Genomic DNA, 17892 nt, shown 5'->3' with positions numbered 1-17892 from the left:
ATCATCAGCATTATGCCATTTTGGGCCGGATTTTGTCATTTTAGACCCAAAAAATCCATTTTTGGGCAAAATGACATTTGGAGAAATTCACTTGGAGCGTCTGGGAAAAATTGGGAGAAACTTTTTTGGAGAAATTCACTTGGCGCGTCTGGGAAAAGTTGGGAGAAACATTTTGTTTCAATGTCAGCAAGTGCCATGTACTACGTAGTACACAGTAGTGCAACTATTGCATGCCGTATCCGTCAGTTATGCCATCCATCCCTATGCTCTCGCGAGTCCCGCTCAGCCTCCAACATATATGTATCACATTCCATACCTCGATCGGTCACACCAACACACACGTATTGTTGTGCTTCTTCTAAACTGGAGCCTGAATCGACACAACCACCAAATAAATACATGTAAGTTACACAAGAATCATTGGCAGAAGGTTTAGCCAATCACATTGCCGGAAACCTCATCCACGTCGAATTAGTGTTCGACTTCAATTAGTGTGATACCAATCACCACAGGACCCCTTTTTACATACTAGCAGTACAAAATTCAGTACAACGAATCGATCGATAGATTTGGCGATTCTGCACAAAAGTCAACCAAATTTTGGGTAAATGGACAATAGCATTCCTTGCTTGCGCGACCAATTTCCGCTAAACCAATGTCGACGAACCAATGCTGCAGTTGTCGAAACTAAATTTCTGTGATTCTGCAATGAGAAGTTTCGAATCTGCAAAATCGGACGACTTCAACTCGGCCCTAATTCGGATTTGGCCATTTTGACATTTTCAAAACAAACTCGATTTTGCAAAATGCCAGTTTGTTTCCATAATTTGACACTTGATTTGCTATGATATCGTTCCTGTTATTAGTACACTACTATTAATAGTTGTAGTACTAGTAGTACTAATAACAGTTCTAACGATAGTATAGATCAAGTCTGAAGGTCAACGTTCGAGTAATATAACAAATACTCATGTTACACTATTCCAATATGGCTGGCCTAGCAGAGTACGAGTGAGCAGCCCCATCCACGGTGGAGCAAGGATATACTTCGTATCGATGAAGCGGATGCTCATTAGGTCGACGAGCTCTGCAAAGACCGCACGTGCCGCAGGACATCGTCGCGCGGGGCCGATGGGAACTCGAGCTGGTACAAGATGACGGCATCGTTCATGGCTTTCACCGCCGGACCCGGCTTGACCCCCAGGGCGTCCATCAGGTCCTTGCCCTACACACAAGTGTCACCACATGACACTCCACCACCACCCCACCTACCTACCTACTGATATTTCAACGTACATTCAACAGAGGCTTCATCTCCCATACTCGGTCCAACCCTACATTGACCACGTACGCCGACAGCGCCGCGTACTTTTCCCTTGTCTGCTCGACGTCTGAATGCTGCAGAACCACCTCCACTAGGTACGCCATGTCGACAGCCAACGGCCACAGCGCGCCCACATCACGCAGCACAAGACCCACCTGCACGCGATCAAACGGCGCGTTGGCAGCCACGAACCGACGACACTGGTTCAACAAGACTAGGCTCACGACGTCGGCGTCTTTCGCGGCAAACTACACACGGACATGCTGCTCAAAATAGCCCTTAACGTCACATCCTTTACAGCCTGTTGTACACAAAGTACCTTGATGGATTCGCGTACAATAGCGTGGGCCACGGGCACATGTTTCTTCTTGAGGACGATCGAGTACTCGGCCAGCGGCAGCAGCACCGCCGCCAACCACCGCAGCTTCAAACGATGGCTCGTGGCTTCGTTGTTGGTCACTTCAATGCCATCCGCGGTCGTGCTGCTAGTACTACTACTAGTAGTAGTGGGGGATGATGGCGCACGTTGGTCTTGTCGAGCCAGGTCCAGGCTACACAACAAGAACAACCGACGACATTGTTAGGTCAATTAGTCAGCCACGAGGTGCCCTTATCGAGCGCTGGGAGCGTGCCACGTCATATTGGTGTGTTTATATTCTAAGCCGGAGCAATATGGAGAGATTGAATCAACACAACCAATTTAATGTACACAAGAAGAATCATCGGCAGAAGAAGGATTGAGCCAATCCGATTGCAGGAAACGATCATTTAATTAGTGTGTGACTTCAATTAGTGTGATATCAATATCACCCCAGGACAACTTTTTACATACAAAATATATCAGTACAAAGAATCGATAGATTTGGCGATTCAGCACAAAAGTCAACCAAAGTTTGGGTAAAATACATACAATATATGTCGTTGTTACGTACGCGTGGAGAGCTTGGACACATGCCATGGACGTGTCCGTCCAGTGGGGAGGAATCGCCGCCTCTAGCGGCGGGTGGAGGGTAAAGAACGGCCCCGTGGGCAGCTGGAACACGACCTCATCCAGATGGAATCGATGCAAAGACGTGAGCGCGACCATCGGATTCGCATGCGACCCCGTGAGCATGCCTCCGAGTTCCTTGCCCACGCGTTCCCGCGATACCTTTTTGACCAGCGCTTCCTACAGACCATCAATGACGAGATGATGAACAAGAAGTCGAAATGTATACGCGAATGGCGCGGTGTTCCAGCGCGGCGATGAGGTCGTCGGCCAAGGGAAACCGAAAGCGACTTGCAAAGCGGATGGCGCGAAGTACGCGCAACGGATCGTCGAGGAACGTGATGGTCGGATCCAACGGCGTGCGGATGACGCCATGTTGCAAGTCGGGCAGGCCCTACACATGGACATAGGATGGGGAGGATCGTGTCGAGAAATGTACGTACTTGGCCGGTGAAGTCTTCGACCGATTTGGTCGCGAGGTTGTAAAACAAGCTGTTGATTGTAAAATCCCGACGCTGTGCATCCTCCAATGGTGTTCCGAACTCCTGATGGCGCAGTGAGATGAAAACCGAAGGGCGACGGCGCAGTACATACCATGCTCGGGATGCGGTGGGCTTCGTCGTCTGCATAGGTTTCCGCGCGCAAGTTGACAAAGTCGACCCAACCACTGCCTAGCTGCATCGTCGCAGTCTCCAAATGCTTGGACTGGTCGGGGTTGGCCTTGAGGGAATCGTGAGACCGATTGGAAAATGCCGATGATACCTTGATGACGCCCACGGCATGGGTCTTGTGACCATGCTGCGTCTCATACGCGTTGACGAGCTCGGCAAACGCCACCCCAGTCATATTGTCCAACACGATGTCGATGTCGTCACTGGCGCGACCGAGGAGCTACGACAATGTCGGTACCATGGATGCGACGAGGACGACGCGCGTACCTTGTCGCGCACCCACCCGCCAGCCACCCGCAAGGTCAGCCCGCAGTTGTTCTGCTTCTCCACATCCAAGAGGAAGTCAAATAGCTTCTCTTCGTCCGCCGTGAGGGCAATCATCACAGGTAGTAGATCCATGTTGCTCAACTTGCGCTTCATGCTCCAATTGTATGCAGCGACCTGTTGGGATTAATATAATCGAATCGCCATACAAACCACCATATATTATATTTCTCGTTGAACCTCACGGAATGTTTGTTTTGACTGCATGAGTGCTGGTACTTGGGATTCTGATTAGCTTGCAAAGCGGTTGAATTAGAATTGTGGTTGTGGACGACCACCATCCACTGCATCGTCATGACGTGGCAAGCTAAACAAATGAAGAGGAACACCCCTGTGGATGTCACTATACCGAGTGTTAGAGGATGAACGGCGTCCAATACCTTCACCAATTGAACTCGAAAGTTGTAGATATATTGTGATTCTCTTGCTGTGAATTAGCGCCAAATTTGGTTACTTTACAGTCCATACATACTACCCGTAGTAATGGCAATGATAACTACTGGTGAACATTGTTAGGCGAGAGCGATAGTTATCGCGTGTAAGCTGTATGGACGCTGCTGCTACCACTGGGATACGATACCGGAACCTATGAGCTCTGCCAAAACGAAACATGGCTACTGTAACCACGGGATAGCCAAGTGCATGCACGACAAGAATGTCCACCGCGCTTTCCATTAAACGCAAGTTGAGGTCTCCATGTCGATCTCCACATGTGCCTGTCAAATCGTAACGTCAAAGTAGGCGTACTAGCGTGAACACCCGTCGATCTCAAGCTCGTGAAGCTGATTGTCCTACCGGAAACCTCTCCGCCCCTTTCCACAAGATTTCGATTCAAGGACAGAATGTTGGTCGCACACCGTTTCGTGGTGTCACTAGCACATCAAGGTTGGCATCAGTTATAGAGCCAACACGGCCATACCTCAATTTCAAGCATGCAGCGACCATCTCGGCTCCGCGTCGGGGACGTCGTGGCTTTTGTGGCTCCTGCCTCTGGCATTGCCGTGCCTGCCGCCCATCGTCTGGAGCAAGGAAAGCGATACTTTGAGTCTCAAGGCTACGGGGTCAAGATCTTTCCGTCGTGCTACCAGAACGGTCCGTATAGTTCGTGCAGCCCGGAGGATCGTGCGACGGACATCATGCAAGCGTTCCAAGACCCACAAGTGAAGGCCATTGTGTGCACGATCGGGGGCCTCACGTCCCACGAACTGCTGGAACACCTCGACTTCTCCATCTTGGCAACACACCCGACCATCTTTTGCGGGTTTTCCGACATCACGACGTTGCATCTGGCGTTGCAAGCGCAAGCCAACCTCGTCACGTTCTACGGCCCAAGTGTGCTGTGTCAATTCGGCGAGTTCCCGGCGCCATTGACCTACACAACCGACGCGTTCTTCCGTACGGTGGCGTCATCTAACGTCGTCGGTGACGTGTTGCCGTCGTCCACCTGGTCGGACGACAAGTCCATCAACTGGTTCACCAAGGCAGACATGACTTCAATTCGCCCCATGAAACCCAACGACGCTGGCTACGAGTGGCTTCGGCCAGGCGCCGCCACCGGTTGCCTTCTTGGCGGGTGCCTCCCGGTGCTGCTCAACCTATTCGGCACCAAGTACATGCCGTCGCTGGTGGACTGCATCTTGCTGGTGGAAACCCCCGAGTCTGAAGCTGCATTTGACAAGGGATTTTCCATGGACATGGCCAACCAGTGCCTCGGCGTCCTCCGCATGAACGGCACGCTGCAGCTTCTCCGCGGCCTCGTCGTCGGTCGTGGGTTCGCCTACTCCGTCGACCAAGTGAACGAGCTGAAGGCGCTGGTGCTGCACCACACGCGGGGCACGACGTACCCGGTCGTATACGGGGTCGACTGCGGGCACACGGACCCCGTGGCCACGTGGCCACTGGGGGGAACTGTCACGTTGGACTCCCACGCAAACCGGGTGTCGATTGACGACGCGGGCGTGGTCGAATAGTTAAGTGGAACATTATTGCAATTCGTCATCGTTGAAAGGCCAAGCAATGAACTTGAAACGCTAAGGTTCACGTTAGGAATAATTGTAGCGACCGACAGTACTGTATACCGCTACAGCTTACCGTGTAGCTTATATAGGTTTAGATAGTCATATAGATTTGGACTCCTCTGTAAAATGATATAGTCCTCTGTAAAATTATACAATTGGATTATTACACTTGATTATTGTATGCATATGGTAATTTACACTATCCGTATCCGGATAATTGCCCCGCCTCTGTCCAAATCTATATACGTTACACGGTACCGTTATGGTCTTGGATAATCACGTCCACAGTGTTCAATTACTGTAACAGTGTAATAAGATCTTATCCAGGTTAGGAGATAAGCTTACATACAGGTAGTAGTACTCTGGAGTAGTACCCGTAGGGACTTCAAGTATTATACTACTAGTACATAGACTAGTATGTACTCGGAGTATTAATAGGGACAATTACTGTACACAGACAACGATGGATTTTAAGCCACACCGAAGTTTATATGTGTATCCATGTATTGTAGCCAATCAGGTTCAGCTATTACAAATCAGTTGGTTTGATTTGCTATTGAAATCGAATTTCGAAGTGTATAGGCCAATCAGAGTTGAAAATTTAGAATTTACTTCGATTCAAAGTGTGGCTTAAAATCCGTCGTTGTCTGTACTGTATTAATAGTAGGTTCAGTAGGTTCACACTACTGTAACTGTTATTTCTAGACTTGACAGTTATTAATACCAAGTTACCAGTAACACTTACTAACGTTATGCTCAGAACCATGTACCCTGCGACAGAGTTTGTTTGGTGTATGCGTCAGATATCATCACGATTATATGGCCGTGTTGAGGTGTTTGTGTTTCTCGGTCCATGAGAGATGTGCACGTTCCTCTAAACAGCCAGGGGTGATGTGTATGACGGACCAAGCTTATGTGAACTATTTAGATGGGCTGTTGCTTATGGTATTGTGGTTACTGCTGGACTGTCATTTCTTCCAACAGCGCCAGGTTGCGCGCGATGCCGCTGACGCCGCTGATGAGGCAGTTGAGCAGCAACAGCTCCTCCATCGTCACTCGTTCGAACCGGTTCTTCTCCATCAGCCACTGGGCGTACGTTGTGCGCATGGTCTGCGAGATTTCGAGCAGCGAGAACGAGTCCACGTTGAGCATGTCATGGGACCGGGTCAGGGGCGACGCCCCTCCAGACGACACCCGGTGAGTTCGCGGGCTCGGCGCCGACCGAACGTCTCCGCTGCCCACTTGCAGCACCACGTGGTGGTGGTCGTCGTCGTTGTCGACTGGAGCCCCTTCGACCTCTTCAACGCCTCCAGCCTCCCCTCCTTCGGCGATACTTGCGAGCCCGACCACCTTTTTTGATCGATGCTGAAACACCTCGACTTCGAGCTTCAGCCCACGCTCCAATGCGTCCATAAACTCGTCAAAGCTGACCTTGCCGCTCTTGTCGGCGTCCACAATCTCCATAAAGTCGTGCACGTAGCTGTCGATGGCATCGACTTTAACGGCGCCGGACAGGGCAAACACCATCTCGAGCATATGGCGGACCTCGTCGGCGTCGATTTCGCCGCTGCAGTCCGTGTCTGCCACCCGGAACGCTTCCTTCATCTGCATAAACAGCGCGGTTTGGTCGCCGTCGGCGTACATAAAGTTGTCGCCAAACAGATCGTACAACGTGTCAAATGTGTCGTGGATCGCGCGGCCGAGCTCGACCGTCGAGAATGCCCACGCTTCCTTAGCTGTGACACTGTGGGCTGCTTCGTGTGATTTTCGAGTGATTTTCTCCACGTCGAGCTTCTTGTGCAAGGTCAAGTGTCGCTGCTCAATGCGAAACTTGAACCATGTCACAAGTTTAAATAGCACGAGCGTGTTGTTGAGTAGGCGCTGGCAACAGTCCAGCACGGCTTGGTACTTGGCCTGCGAGAACGGCGGCTTCCACAGCAGCGGTTCAAACCCGGCTTCGTACAGCAGCCCCGCCTGGTCAGCTAGGAGCGCCGGCATCGTCTTCTGCACAATATCCTGAACTTGGTCGAGCGTAGATTGGTCCATCACGCCCGAATTGTGCACGTTCTGCTCAAACAAGATCAGGAATGCCTGCTGGGCGAGCTTCATGTGCTGCTGGACGTTGGCGCGCAAGAGTCCGATGGCGGACTGTGGGCAAAACACCAATTCCACCACAATAAACAGCACAATACCGAGACTCATTTGCGCCAGGTTCGAGTACGACGACGTGGGCGTGACCAGCGTACCCGCCGCACACCCGTCGCACCCCTTGAGCATGATGTTGGTCGCCGTGAACGCCGACACGAGGCCCGCGTAAGACTCGAACCCATCCTTCCACTTGATGTACATGGAGAACGTGACCCACACAAACAGAATCGCGTTCGAAAAGAAAGACACGGCAATGTTGCTCCAGCACGAGTACGAGCAAATGTAAAACAGCACGACCGACGGGATGATGCTGCCGGCGACGACGCCGCCCACGCGGTTGGCTGTCACGCTAAACGACCCGCCTAGAACATATGTTGAGTTGGACTGGATTGTTGATATATATATATATAATATATTTAAAACTACTACAACTATCACGATATTAATCGTATAAAAGTGTACTGCAATTGTTGTGGTACTGTTGTGAAATCAAATGGTCATCTTGCATTAACTTTAGATGGTGCGAACATTATTTGTACTGAAGAATGAGATGGATACAGGACGACCGTATATATATATATATATATATATATATATTGTCACGACATATAACATGGAACGGACACGATATAAAAAGTCAATATATACAATTGTATGCATATACAATATGCGGAAATCAAACGGTCATATTGCATTGCATAGTGCCATTGGCGTTGAAATGAGAGGGATACAGGACGACCGTATATATATATATATATATATATATATATATTGTCACGACATATAACATGGAACTGAAACGATATATAAATGCAATACTGTTTTATGCAGATATAATGTTGAAATAAAATGATCGCATGTCATTACATGGTACAAAGGAAAGATCGATAGACGTGGCGAATCAGCACACAACTGTTTAAATTTGGGGTCAAAGGACAATATATATATAATTTGTTTGATTTAGACTTTTTTATATATATATACCGTACCAATATGATTGCCCATGACATACGCGACGGTCCCGGCGGTCGTGGACGAGTACCCGAACGTGTAGACGGAGAAGAAGCATGCGCAGAGGATCGCAAACCAAACTTTCGACGCAGTTTCAAACTTGTGGCGCGTGTACTGGGACGTATCCACATAGCTCGCCAACTGCTTCCTCACAAACCGAGCAATGCGCAAGTTCTACAGCAACGTACTGGTCAGTTGATGGCTGCTTCAAGGTCCAAGAAAAATCGTCGCTACTTTGGAGACTGTATTAAGACTAGCACATGAGATATAAGAAAGCGAAAAAAACTATTAATGGGTACAAAACATGTCCTGTCAATCAAGTACGATTAAACAAATAAAAATAGCATAGTATATTCACAATGGTTCGTCGAAATAAAAAAAGGTTTAGAAATATATTTCATTTTTTATATTTACAGGTAACAGTTCGTATAGTACGGGGGGATTGCACAAAGAAGTTGTGCAAGACGATTTGACAACTCTACACCATTGCGATTCATACATACTATCATCAAGTGGCAAAGGTCGGGCATACATATATGTACGGAAACCACGCTAACGTTACACATTCGACTAATATACATATAAATATTATATATATCTATTATATAGATCCATGGTTGATCTATATATATATATATATTCGTAATACCGTTTTGTGGGTGCGGGTATTAAACGACGATTGAAACTCGAGCAAGGACGAGCAGTACGATTGCAATGAAAACAGAAACAAATTGAGGGGGATGTTGGCTTCGACGTCTTTGGGGGACGGGGACTCTCGTTTATAGATGCGTGTTTGGGTGGCTTGAAAGTGCTGGAGCAACGTCTCGATCTGTTTTTCCAGTTCTTGGAGCGACCGCAGGTCCAAATCTACATATATTGTAGATGGTTTGTTTATATATATTCTAAACTGGAGAAAGCGACATGGAGAACGAATAAATCGACACACAACACCAAATCAATATGTACACAAGAATCAAGGATTTACCCAATATATTGTAGGAAACAACAACCATCCTCCACGTCAAATTAGAAACTCGGACTTCAATTCGTATGTGATACCACTAATACTCCCCACATTTTCAGTCCAATGACAATCGGTACATCGATAGAGTTGCCGATTCATAGCACAAAAGTAGCCCAAATGTGGGGTAAAAGACAATAAATACTGGCCACACACACCACAGTAAGTACTACTAGGTCAGCCATGACACAAATGTTGTTATTGCCAAGTCGATATATTCGAGTGTTTGGGAGCTCTCAATCTCGAGTATGAGCAGAATAAAACCAAATCGGCAGACGACAATCGATATACGACCAATCAAAACCCACAACACGAATCAAGTGGCCAATCAAATGATTATCCACTCTTTACAACCAATTCAAAGAGTGTGTGAATGAAATTAGTGTGACGACACTGGACGATCATCTTTACATACAAACGTCAGTACAACAAAAATCGATCGATCGACAGATTTGGCAAAGAATCAGCCCAAAAGTCCACCAAGTTTTGGGTGAAATGCACAATATATATATATATATTCTTGATACTCGTGTACATATATACGTACGGGTGTGGCCATCGTGGACATGTGTCGAAATTTCACTGAGCAACGCCGTCGCCTTGACTTGAATCATGTACACTTGCTTTTGCAGCGACTTCATAAACAGCGTATGCAGCCGCTCGTACCGCTCCAGTTGAATTGCTTGGGTCATCGCCCGTAGGTTGTCGACAAGTGACCCAAATAGGTCAATGTAGGGCTTGGTGACGGACATTTTGAAGCGCAGGGGGACGTGGAGCCCCACGAGCTGTTCCCACCACACGTCATGGAGCAGCGACTTCATGTGGGCGTGCTTGGCGGTGGCGAGGTCGAACTTGCGTTTGAGTTTGAGCCGCAAAAAGTTCATGTGGTCGACGTCCTTGTTCTTGAAACAGTACGAGTCGACGATCAAGTTGAGCAAATCTTGGATAGTGTCGGCGCATGTCAACGTCTGGTCTTGCAATTTGCGAATTCCAAAGATCGGGTACGGGAACCACATCATAAACTGGGCAATGATGGCGCCAAGGATGCCCAGAAACGAATACACGAGCAAGTTGCTGAGCAAGTTGGGCGTTTTGTACAGCGCGTCGCCAAATGCCTTGGGCAACGACGGGTTGGTAAAGTCGTTGGGGCTTACCAACGTCAGCGCAAAGAACAAGTTGTTGCCAATCGCGTACTTTTTCGTGTTGGTTTCCTAGTACCGGTCAGTACTTGGTTGTCTCGACGCGAAACATAGAATGATCGATACGAATGATTAGAATATCATCAACAGCAAGAAAACGAATAGTATTGGCAGAAGGATGAATAATATATTGGAAGACGGATTCATAATATATTAATGATCGATACGAATGATTAGAATATCATCAACAGCAAGACTACGAATAGTATTGGCAGGAAGACTACGAATAGTACTGGCAGACGGATTCATAATATATTGGCAGACGGATTCATAATATATTGGCAGACGGATTCATAATATATTGGCAGACGGATTCATAATATATTGGATGAATGATTCTGACAGAAGAATGAGTGATGTATGAATACAAATATCGGCAACACGATTTAGAAATCCAGCGCTTCTATCACTCTGCAAAGGGATAAAAACGATCGATGGAGTATACGGGTGGTCTCTCATTATTGTTGAGTATTCGACATTGGAGTGTGGCTCAATCGATTGAGCAGAAGAATCCCCAACTCGTCGATATATTGACCAATCAAAACCCACATCACGAGTAATCAACTAGCCAATCAAATTATGATGATCCACTTGGTTGAACCAATTCAACATCGAATGAGTTTTCAGTTAGTCAAAAGTCAGGACAAAGAATCAGCACAAAAGTCTACCTAAAACGACTCATACATACGATATATGTACAATATCGTACGTAGCCCATGCGAATATAATAACGTACGATGGGGAGGACGAGGACTAGCATGGTAAAGAGCATAATAAACGGCAAAATCGTGTAGAAGTCGCCTTCGTGGACGTAGTACGGACTTCCGCTGAACGCGTGCGAGATGAGCGTCAGCGTGCCGTCGTTCGTGGCATTCAAAACTACAATTCACGACAAATTAAACCGAATGATCGTCATTACACATTCATATATATATATATATATATATATATATATCAAGCGTTTATATATATATATATACATACATGCTTGTTTGGTGTCAAATACTTGGGGCTGGAACACGGAAAAGAGCAGCAAATTGTACAGCAACGCAACGCCTACGCCACTCAGTTGCTGAAACACTTCGCGAACTGTCGACCCGATGTTGCGCCCGCAGCAAAACACAGTGGCCACGGCCACGTACGAGATGCCGCCGAGAATGTACCACTCGGGGAAGAACACCCACTGCTTCTCATGCGAGTTGGATGGCACTTGGACATTGTCCTTGCGGTACTTGGTCTGGACCATCGATGCCAAGAGCACGCCCACGGCCGTCCGCAGTGCCAGCTCCATATTGAACTTGAAGTCGGCTAACGATAACATGTTAGACACAATGATCATAATATGGGGTTTTCGTACGGCGGAACTTCACGTCCGTGCCGAGCGCGCGCGCCTTGCCCATGTTGAACTTCATTTTGCCGGTCGTGTTGTCTTCGTTGTTCTTGTTGCTCTTGTTGCTCTTGTTGCTTACGACGGAGCTCTGGCGCTGCCTGAGCCCCGCGTCGGACGGAGGAGTTACACTGGTACTCTCGCCCGCAACAACACGTTGGATCACAGTAATGGCGGGGAGGAGCGGTTGGTTGAGGCTGGCAGTGGACGACGAAGAATGATGGCTGAGACGACTGAGGGATCGTCGCATGAACCCGGCGCTTGGTTCAGCGGCTGCAGGCGGTCTAGGCAGCAAACAAGCGGGTGGGTAAGTGCTAGGCTAGGCTAGTAGCATGGTGAAGATAGTGATGGGCTTACCCTTGCATTCCCGTGGCGTCGTCTTCTTGCCGCGGTGGAGTCCTGGGACTACTTATCATGATGGTGTTGTGGTGGTGGTAGATTCACAGATGCAGAAGGTCAACCTTTCTGGAAAGATTAGCACTGTGCATGTGTGTGTGTCCCTTGTACTGTGTACGCGGTGAGCAATGCGGATTTCTGATGACACTTTAGCCAATCAAATGCCATGACTACGAATCCACCAATCAAACGACACCAAAGTGAATCTTGTCTTTGACACACATCATCCAGTAATTCACGTGCATTTACCTACCGTATAGTGTATATGCATTACGATGGATTAATCTATTGCGACACGGATAATTTTCTTGTAATAAGCTTAACTGATTTTTACGTGTGAACATGTTGAATATACTTCCAATTTGTATGTCGCAATGGATTAACAAAATTTTGAGAACGAGTGTCGGCTGGTTGTGAAATATCATCTGTCGCAATACATATACACTATACGGTAATACGACTGCAAGTTGGTTGGGTTTTGAGTAATGTACTATTATTACTGAAGTACCTGTAGTTATGTACTAGCATAACTAAGGTTGAGGGGGGGGGGTAGTTGGGTGGTCCAACCACAGGGTAATTCTGGGTTTCCCAACTTGCTGCATTAGGAAAACTCAGTGTAAAGCGATCATTTTATCCAAGTAGTAGGATACGTTGACATTATTTGACGCTTGGAACTTCTTGACGTGCATCACATAAGTCGTCGCTGACGCAATTTCAAGCGTTTGTGGCCACACAAACTTGACCTCGCTCCATGTGTGACCATCGATACAGATACGGGTACATTGAGAGTGAGCAAGTTTGTCGCTGGTGCTTTGACAGGGAGAATTCCCTCATCTATCGCTAACGTTATCCACTGAGATGTGCACTTAGCCCTTCGACGAGGTGACGTGGTCCAAGCATACAACATTCCATATAAACACTCAAATGACAGTGGTCTCTGAGAAAAACAACAGTGGGACATTTTGATGAGGGAATTGTACGCTTTGACTGGAATGGTATGCTTTGACGGGTAATCGCCACTAACGTTATGTGAGTATATCAGCAAACGTTCGCCAAAATGTGAGCGCACTTAACAAAGACTATCGCACTTACAAATATAAATCAAACATTTGACACTTTGAAATTTACTGTTAACTTACATGTTAGTTACCTTGAGAATAACAACTTGTGGACTGGGGGGAGGATTTCAGCCTACGCCGCAAACTGGCAAGGCTTCACTGAGGACGACTGGTGTCATGAAGTGTGTCCACCAGGATTCCATTAGATTGCCTTGTGGCTGACAGTGAATCGTTGTACTCATGTGCTGCGTCGTGTAGAGTGGCAGCAAGGCTATGCCCCTACCGTCTATTTAGACCAGCTATTACCATCGTCAACAAACTCACCAACATGACTTGGACTATGACTCTATTGGGACAGGAAAAATCCATACTCACAAGTCTTTATTAACAGTAAACGTGACGTGTTTGTAACAACGCCCCATGTTCTGTATTAACGACGGAATTGTTGTGATAACGACGAGATTATTGTGATAACGACTAGTCTTGTGTGAAGACGACTGGTTTTGAGTGAAAGTGACCAGTTTTATTGTGACAACGACGATTTACATGTACTAGCGCCATGTCTGCTGTATGTGAATCTAAATTGATCTTTTTTTGCTTTTTTAAATATTTGTTGTGACGGAGATATTACCTCTATAAGTGAAGGGAGCACGATAGTAATATCCGGTATTTAAGTTTGAAGGTACTAATTTGAGGTGTTACGTAAGTTGGGATTGATTGAATGCTAGTTACCCCTACTAGTAGTCTTTAATGTAGTCCACGAAGGCTTTGTCTGAGTGAAATTCCATTCCAAGAGCTAGGCTCATGGTAGCGCTGTTAATTGAAAGTGAATACTTGATATGGAGTAACTGAGATATTCTGTGCCAATCAATCTTGCTCCAACAATTTGTGGTTTTGTCTAAAGATTGGATTTACAATGTAATATTTGAGAAGTGCGATAATCTTTGTTAAGTGCGCTCATATTTTGGCGAAGGTTTCACATTTTGGCGAAGGTTTGCTGATATAGTAGTAGTTACTCACATATTGGCGATTACCCATGCTTTGACTGTGAACGTACCGGTACTACATACCTACCTCTAGTTATGCTACTATATGCTACTGTACTGTGCCTGCCTCGATTTGTGGCGCTCGGACGGGCATTTTTTTACAACGAGGACAAGGGTGGCTTGGACAACAGCGCCGTAGGTAGGGACTGTGTAAGTTAAGTAGATTACTAGCACCAGTTAAGCTTACCGTAACTATAAAACCAAATATACACCATATGTTTGGGTATTCCGATGACAAATTGCTATCATAACGTTAGTTAGAGTTGCATTTGTGTTTTACTGTCAGTCTACAGTTTGGAGCCTGAGGTGTGCCACACGACCTTGCCCTACAGTACTATTAATACAGTAGTACTGGTACTGCTGATATCCCTTTAGAACGGGGTACTACTGTAGCATGTACTAGTATGGACTACAGTATAACGTAAAAAACAGTTTACATGTAAATAAAACTTAATCAATTTGGATAACTTTGTATTGCCCAATCACACCTCGTTATTTGTTCGAGTCAAAACCTCTGTCATATAATGCTGACCTGATGTGTCAAAGTGTTAAACTCAGTGGACATCCTTCCATAACAGAAATTTAACTCTATAAACCAATACCCTTGTATAAATTATACGAAGCCTGTTGTAACAGCTTACCCTAAACTCAGAATTTCAATGCTCCGACACATACATACTTTAAGATAAAAAAGTTATCCTAAATTAGTTAATAACTTATCAAAATTTGAGACAAATGCTTACGAATTACTCCTAACAAATTTACCTGTGAAGTTCATCGTCTAAACTGATAATTATATTATGAAGTGAAAGTGACGCGTCTTTTCTTTTGGAATCACTAACTTACTCAAAACTCAAATATCGTAACGGACTCAAAAGTTATGTCAATTCTACTACGACGCCTCCAAAAAAGTTTTCTTAAACGGGTTTTTTCGTTAGTGACGTTTATTCGCATTTATCAGCAAAAGGGAATAGCTACCGGTAGTTTATCACCTATTAAGAACAGGGGGACTGCAGGTCGGCGAGGCATGTGAGTCGCTGGAGCTCGTCGAGGATAGTCTTGAGGTCAGCGTTGAGGACGCGAGGCAGCGACGTCATGGGGCGGCCGGGCCAAGGCTCAGCGACGGAAATGCTGAAGTACCGGAGTATGGACTTTAAGGACGGGTTGTCGACGGGACACAGCCGTTAGCGCAGTGGCTCGTCGGTGCAACGGGCATATAGCGCCGCGTATGAGGTGTGGTGCGGGTAGTTGACGCCGATAAGAACTCGAAGGTGGCTTCGAACGGGGTATTTTCGATAATTTTCTTACAGTTAAACTAATACTCCGACTACTACTTTGAAGTACGTAGTACCAGTAGTTATTAGTAACGTTACAGTGCAACTAACTCCGTACTATACGTTTGGGCATCCCCAGGTAAACCCTATTTTACCGTTTTCGGGGCAGTTTTGGCAACCCCAATGGTACGCCGGTACTAGTATCTGGCAGTAACAGCACATTTTTACCGCAAGTCGGCAAATCGGGTGTTTTCACCGTTTTATGAACAGCAAGCTAGAGGAGCCAATCATTGGCTACTATTCGAAGTATTTTCACCAATCAATTGCAAGCATGGATATCTCTTTAGTTAGATGCTCTCAGTAACGTTAAGCACGGTTGGTTAGAGTAAATGCAACGCAATATAAATCGGAGTTGCCTCCTATGACTACCCTATTGACTGGGTTGAGCGACACTGCTCGTGAGCATTTTTTGTACCTTTCGAAGTCAACAAGAGGGCAAATCGACTCTGCACGCAGCTTGAAATTCTCAGTTTTGTCCTCGTCAACATGAACTCTAGCCAGAATCGCTATGTACGCTGGGATTCATTGAGCGTAGGGCCCCATTCGTTGTCTAAGGTTATGTCGCCGTCGTCGTTGTTCCATGCTTCACAGTCAATCAGCCGAATCATCATATCCGGACGAGCCTGTTATGCGGACAACTAGTACTAACCTTCAGGTTCTGTAGGATCAAACACGGCAGTTTCAACCGTTTCTTAACTGCATCGAGGCTGATGTCATGTATGCAGTGCATTGTAGTGTCTTTCAACAACGAAAAAGATTAGCACAATTGTGTGTGCGTATTCTTGACGTCCAACCGAGTCAACGGCATTGACGAATCCTCAGGAATTTCTCCACTGCTCAATACAGTACCGGCAACGTTAGCACCACTTGTAAGCTTATGGCAAAACAAACCAGGAACAGTGCGTGACTCCGAACTCACAAAAAATAACCTTCATCAGCTTAGTTAGCTTGAGCATACTGTTCACACCCCATCGGTCAACCATTGTTATCGATTAAGCGCATATCCAGGCGATTTACGCTTGCAACACATTATAACCTCAAAACTTAATATACCGTGCAAATTGCTCAAACTAGAAAGCTGTTATAAAATGCCGGTAGTAGTACGTACTGTACTGTACTAAGAACTTACTGTAGGGAAGTAGTACTGTACATGTACTGGTACTGTACACACATTCAAGAGATTCGTCCAAGCTTCACCAAACGTCCCATAAAACGTAGGAGTACTCACGTTACCAGTACAGCAGTACACCGACCCGACCTTTTGGACAAGGGTCACACATCCAAGACATAAAAACCAACCGCTTAACTACACTAAGCTTACTGTACCTCGGGATGTCGCGAGACTGGAAAATGCAGTTCAAACGTGCAAGCTGTTACTTTAACGACTGTCAAACTTGATAAAGGAGATGGTCATTGATGCCTCTACTAAGTTTACAGTAAGTTACACGTAATTTCCGCCCAGGTTGCCTACAAACAAGTCTCATAACGTTATATGTATACTCGTCGCCCAAGAATGCGATGAGGCTGAGAAACATGCATCTACAAATAATCAGCTGTACATGGCCGCAATTCTAAATTCAGCCCAGGGGTTTCATTTGAATAATGTATGATAGATTTGACCACACAAATTCTCAGAACCTCTTTATAGTAATTTATTACTAGTAAGATGTATTAATAATATGTATTAAATTTAGAAGTCAATACTATTATCGTACTACGTTGTACAGTACTCTATTTTTATGTGCAACTACATTAGTACAGTACGTCGAAGTATAACTTTAATACTACGTAGTACTACGTAGTATTGCGATTTCTGAACATGACCGTCAGAAAACTCAAATATTTAAGGTTACAGGTATTCGAAACAAGAGTACATGCAGGTTTTGTGGATTTTGGTCAGGCCTCCTAAAATTGTCGCTTACGACAAAATAAACAAATTAGTCTAGTCGTCCTCGCCAGTGTTAGTT

At 46.1% G+C, this 17892-nt stretch overlaps 3 protein-coding genes across 7 annotated transcripts; 1 reads left to right on the top strand and 2 right to left on the bottom strand.

Moving 5' to 3' along the window:
• Positions 1–935: 935 nt before the first annotated feature.
• Positions 936–3522, bottom strand: H257_09587 (hypothetical protein). 4 transcript variants are annotated; one of them, XM_009835836.1, is made up of 11 exons: positions 3488–3522; positions 3251–3424; positions 3075–3203; positions 2907–3032; positions 2756–2857; positions 2542–2706; positions 2257–2492; positions 1644–1875; positions 1277–1572; positions 1048–1225; positions 936–997 (listed from the first exon to the last, which is right to left on the bottom strand). In XM_009835836.1, the coding sequence occupies exons 1-9, from the start codon at positions 3512–3514 to the stop codon at positions 1288–1290; spliced, it is 1476 nt and encodes a 491-aa protein (XP_009834138.1). In that variant the 5' UTR covers positions 3515–3522; the 3' UTR covers positions 936–997; positions 1048–1225; positions 1277–1287. The 4 variants fall into 4 exon arrangements, with proteins under 4 accessions (XP_009834138.1, XP_009834137.1, XP_009834136.1 ...); XM_009835835.1 differs by having other exon boundaries at positions 1297–1572; XM_009835834.1 differs by having other exon boundaries at positions 936–1225.
• Positions 3523–4167: 645 nt separating this feature from the next.
• H257_09586 (hypothetical protein) lies at positions 4168–5437 on the top strand. The gene has a single exon (XM_009835832.1). It carries the CDS (start codon positions 4240–4242, stop codon positions 5275–5277), a length of 1038 nt encoding a protein of 345 aa, XP_009834134.1. The 5' UTR covers positions 4168–4239; the 3' UTR covers positions 5278–5437.
• Positions 5438–6197: 760 nt separating this feature from the next.
• H257_09585 lies at positions 6198–12587 on the bottom strand. 2 transcript variants are annotated; one of them, XM_009835830.1, is made up of 8 exons: positions 12449–12587; positions 12062–12375; positions 11689–12012; positions 11441–11583; positions 10053–10716; positions 9134–9351; positions 8463–8658; positions 6198–7835 (listed from the first exon to the last, which is right to left on the bottom strand). In XM_009835830.1, the coding sequence occupies exons 1-8, from the start codon at positions 12505–12507 to the stop codon at positions 6280–6282; spliced, it is 3474 nt and encodes a 1157-aa protein (XP_009834132.1). In that variant the 5' UTR covers positions 12508–12587; the 3' UTR covers positions 6198–6279. The 2 variants fall into 2 exon arrangements, with proteins under 2 accessions (XP_009834132.1, XP_009834133.1); XM_009835831.1 differs by lacking the exons at positions 11441–11583; positions 11689–12012; positions 12062–12375; positions 12449–12587 and having other exon boundaries at positions 10053–10820.
• Between the last annotated feature and the right edge of the window lie 5305 nt (positions 12588–17892).

The sequence above is a fragment of the Aphanomyces astaci genome (genome assembly GCF_000520075.1).
Source record: "Aphanomyces astaci strain APO3 unplaced genomic scaffold supercont1.23, whole genome shotgun sequence".
NCBI classification, from domain to species: Eukaryota; Oomycota; class Saprolegniomycetes; order Saprolegniales; family Verrucalvaceae; genus Aphanomyces; species Aphanomyces astaci.
Note: the sequence above shows the minus strand (reverse complement) of the source record. Positions and strands in the feature narration are given on the sequence as shown.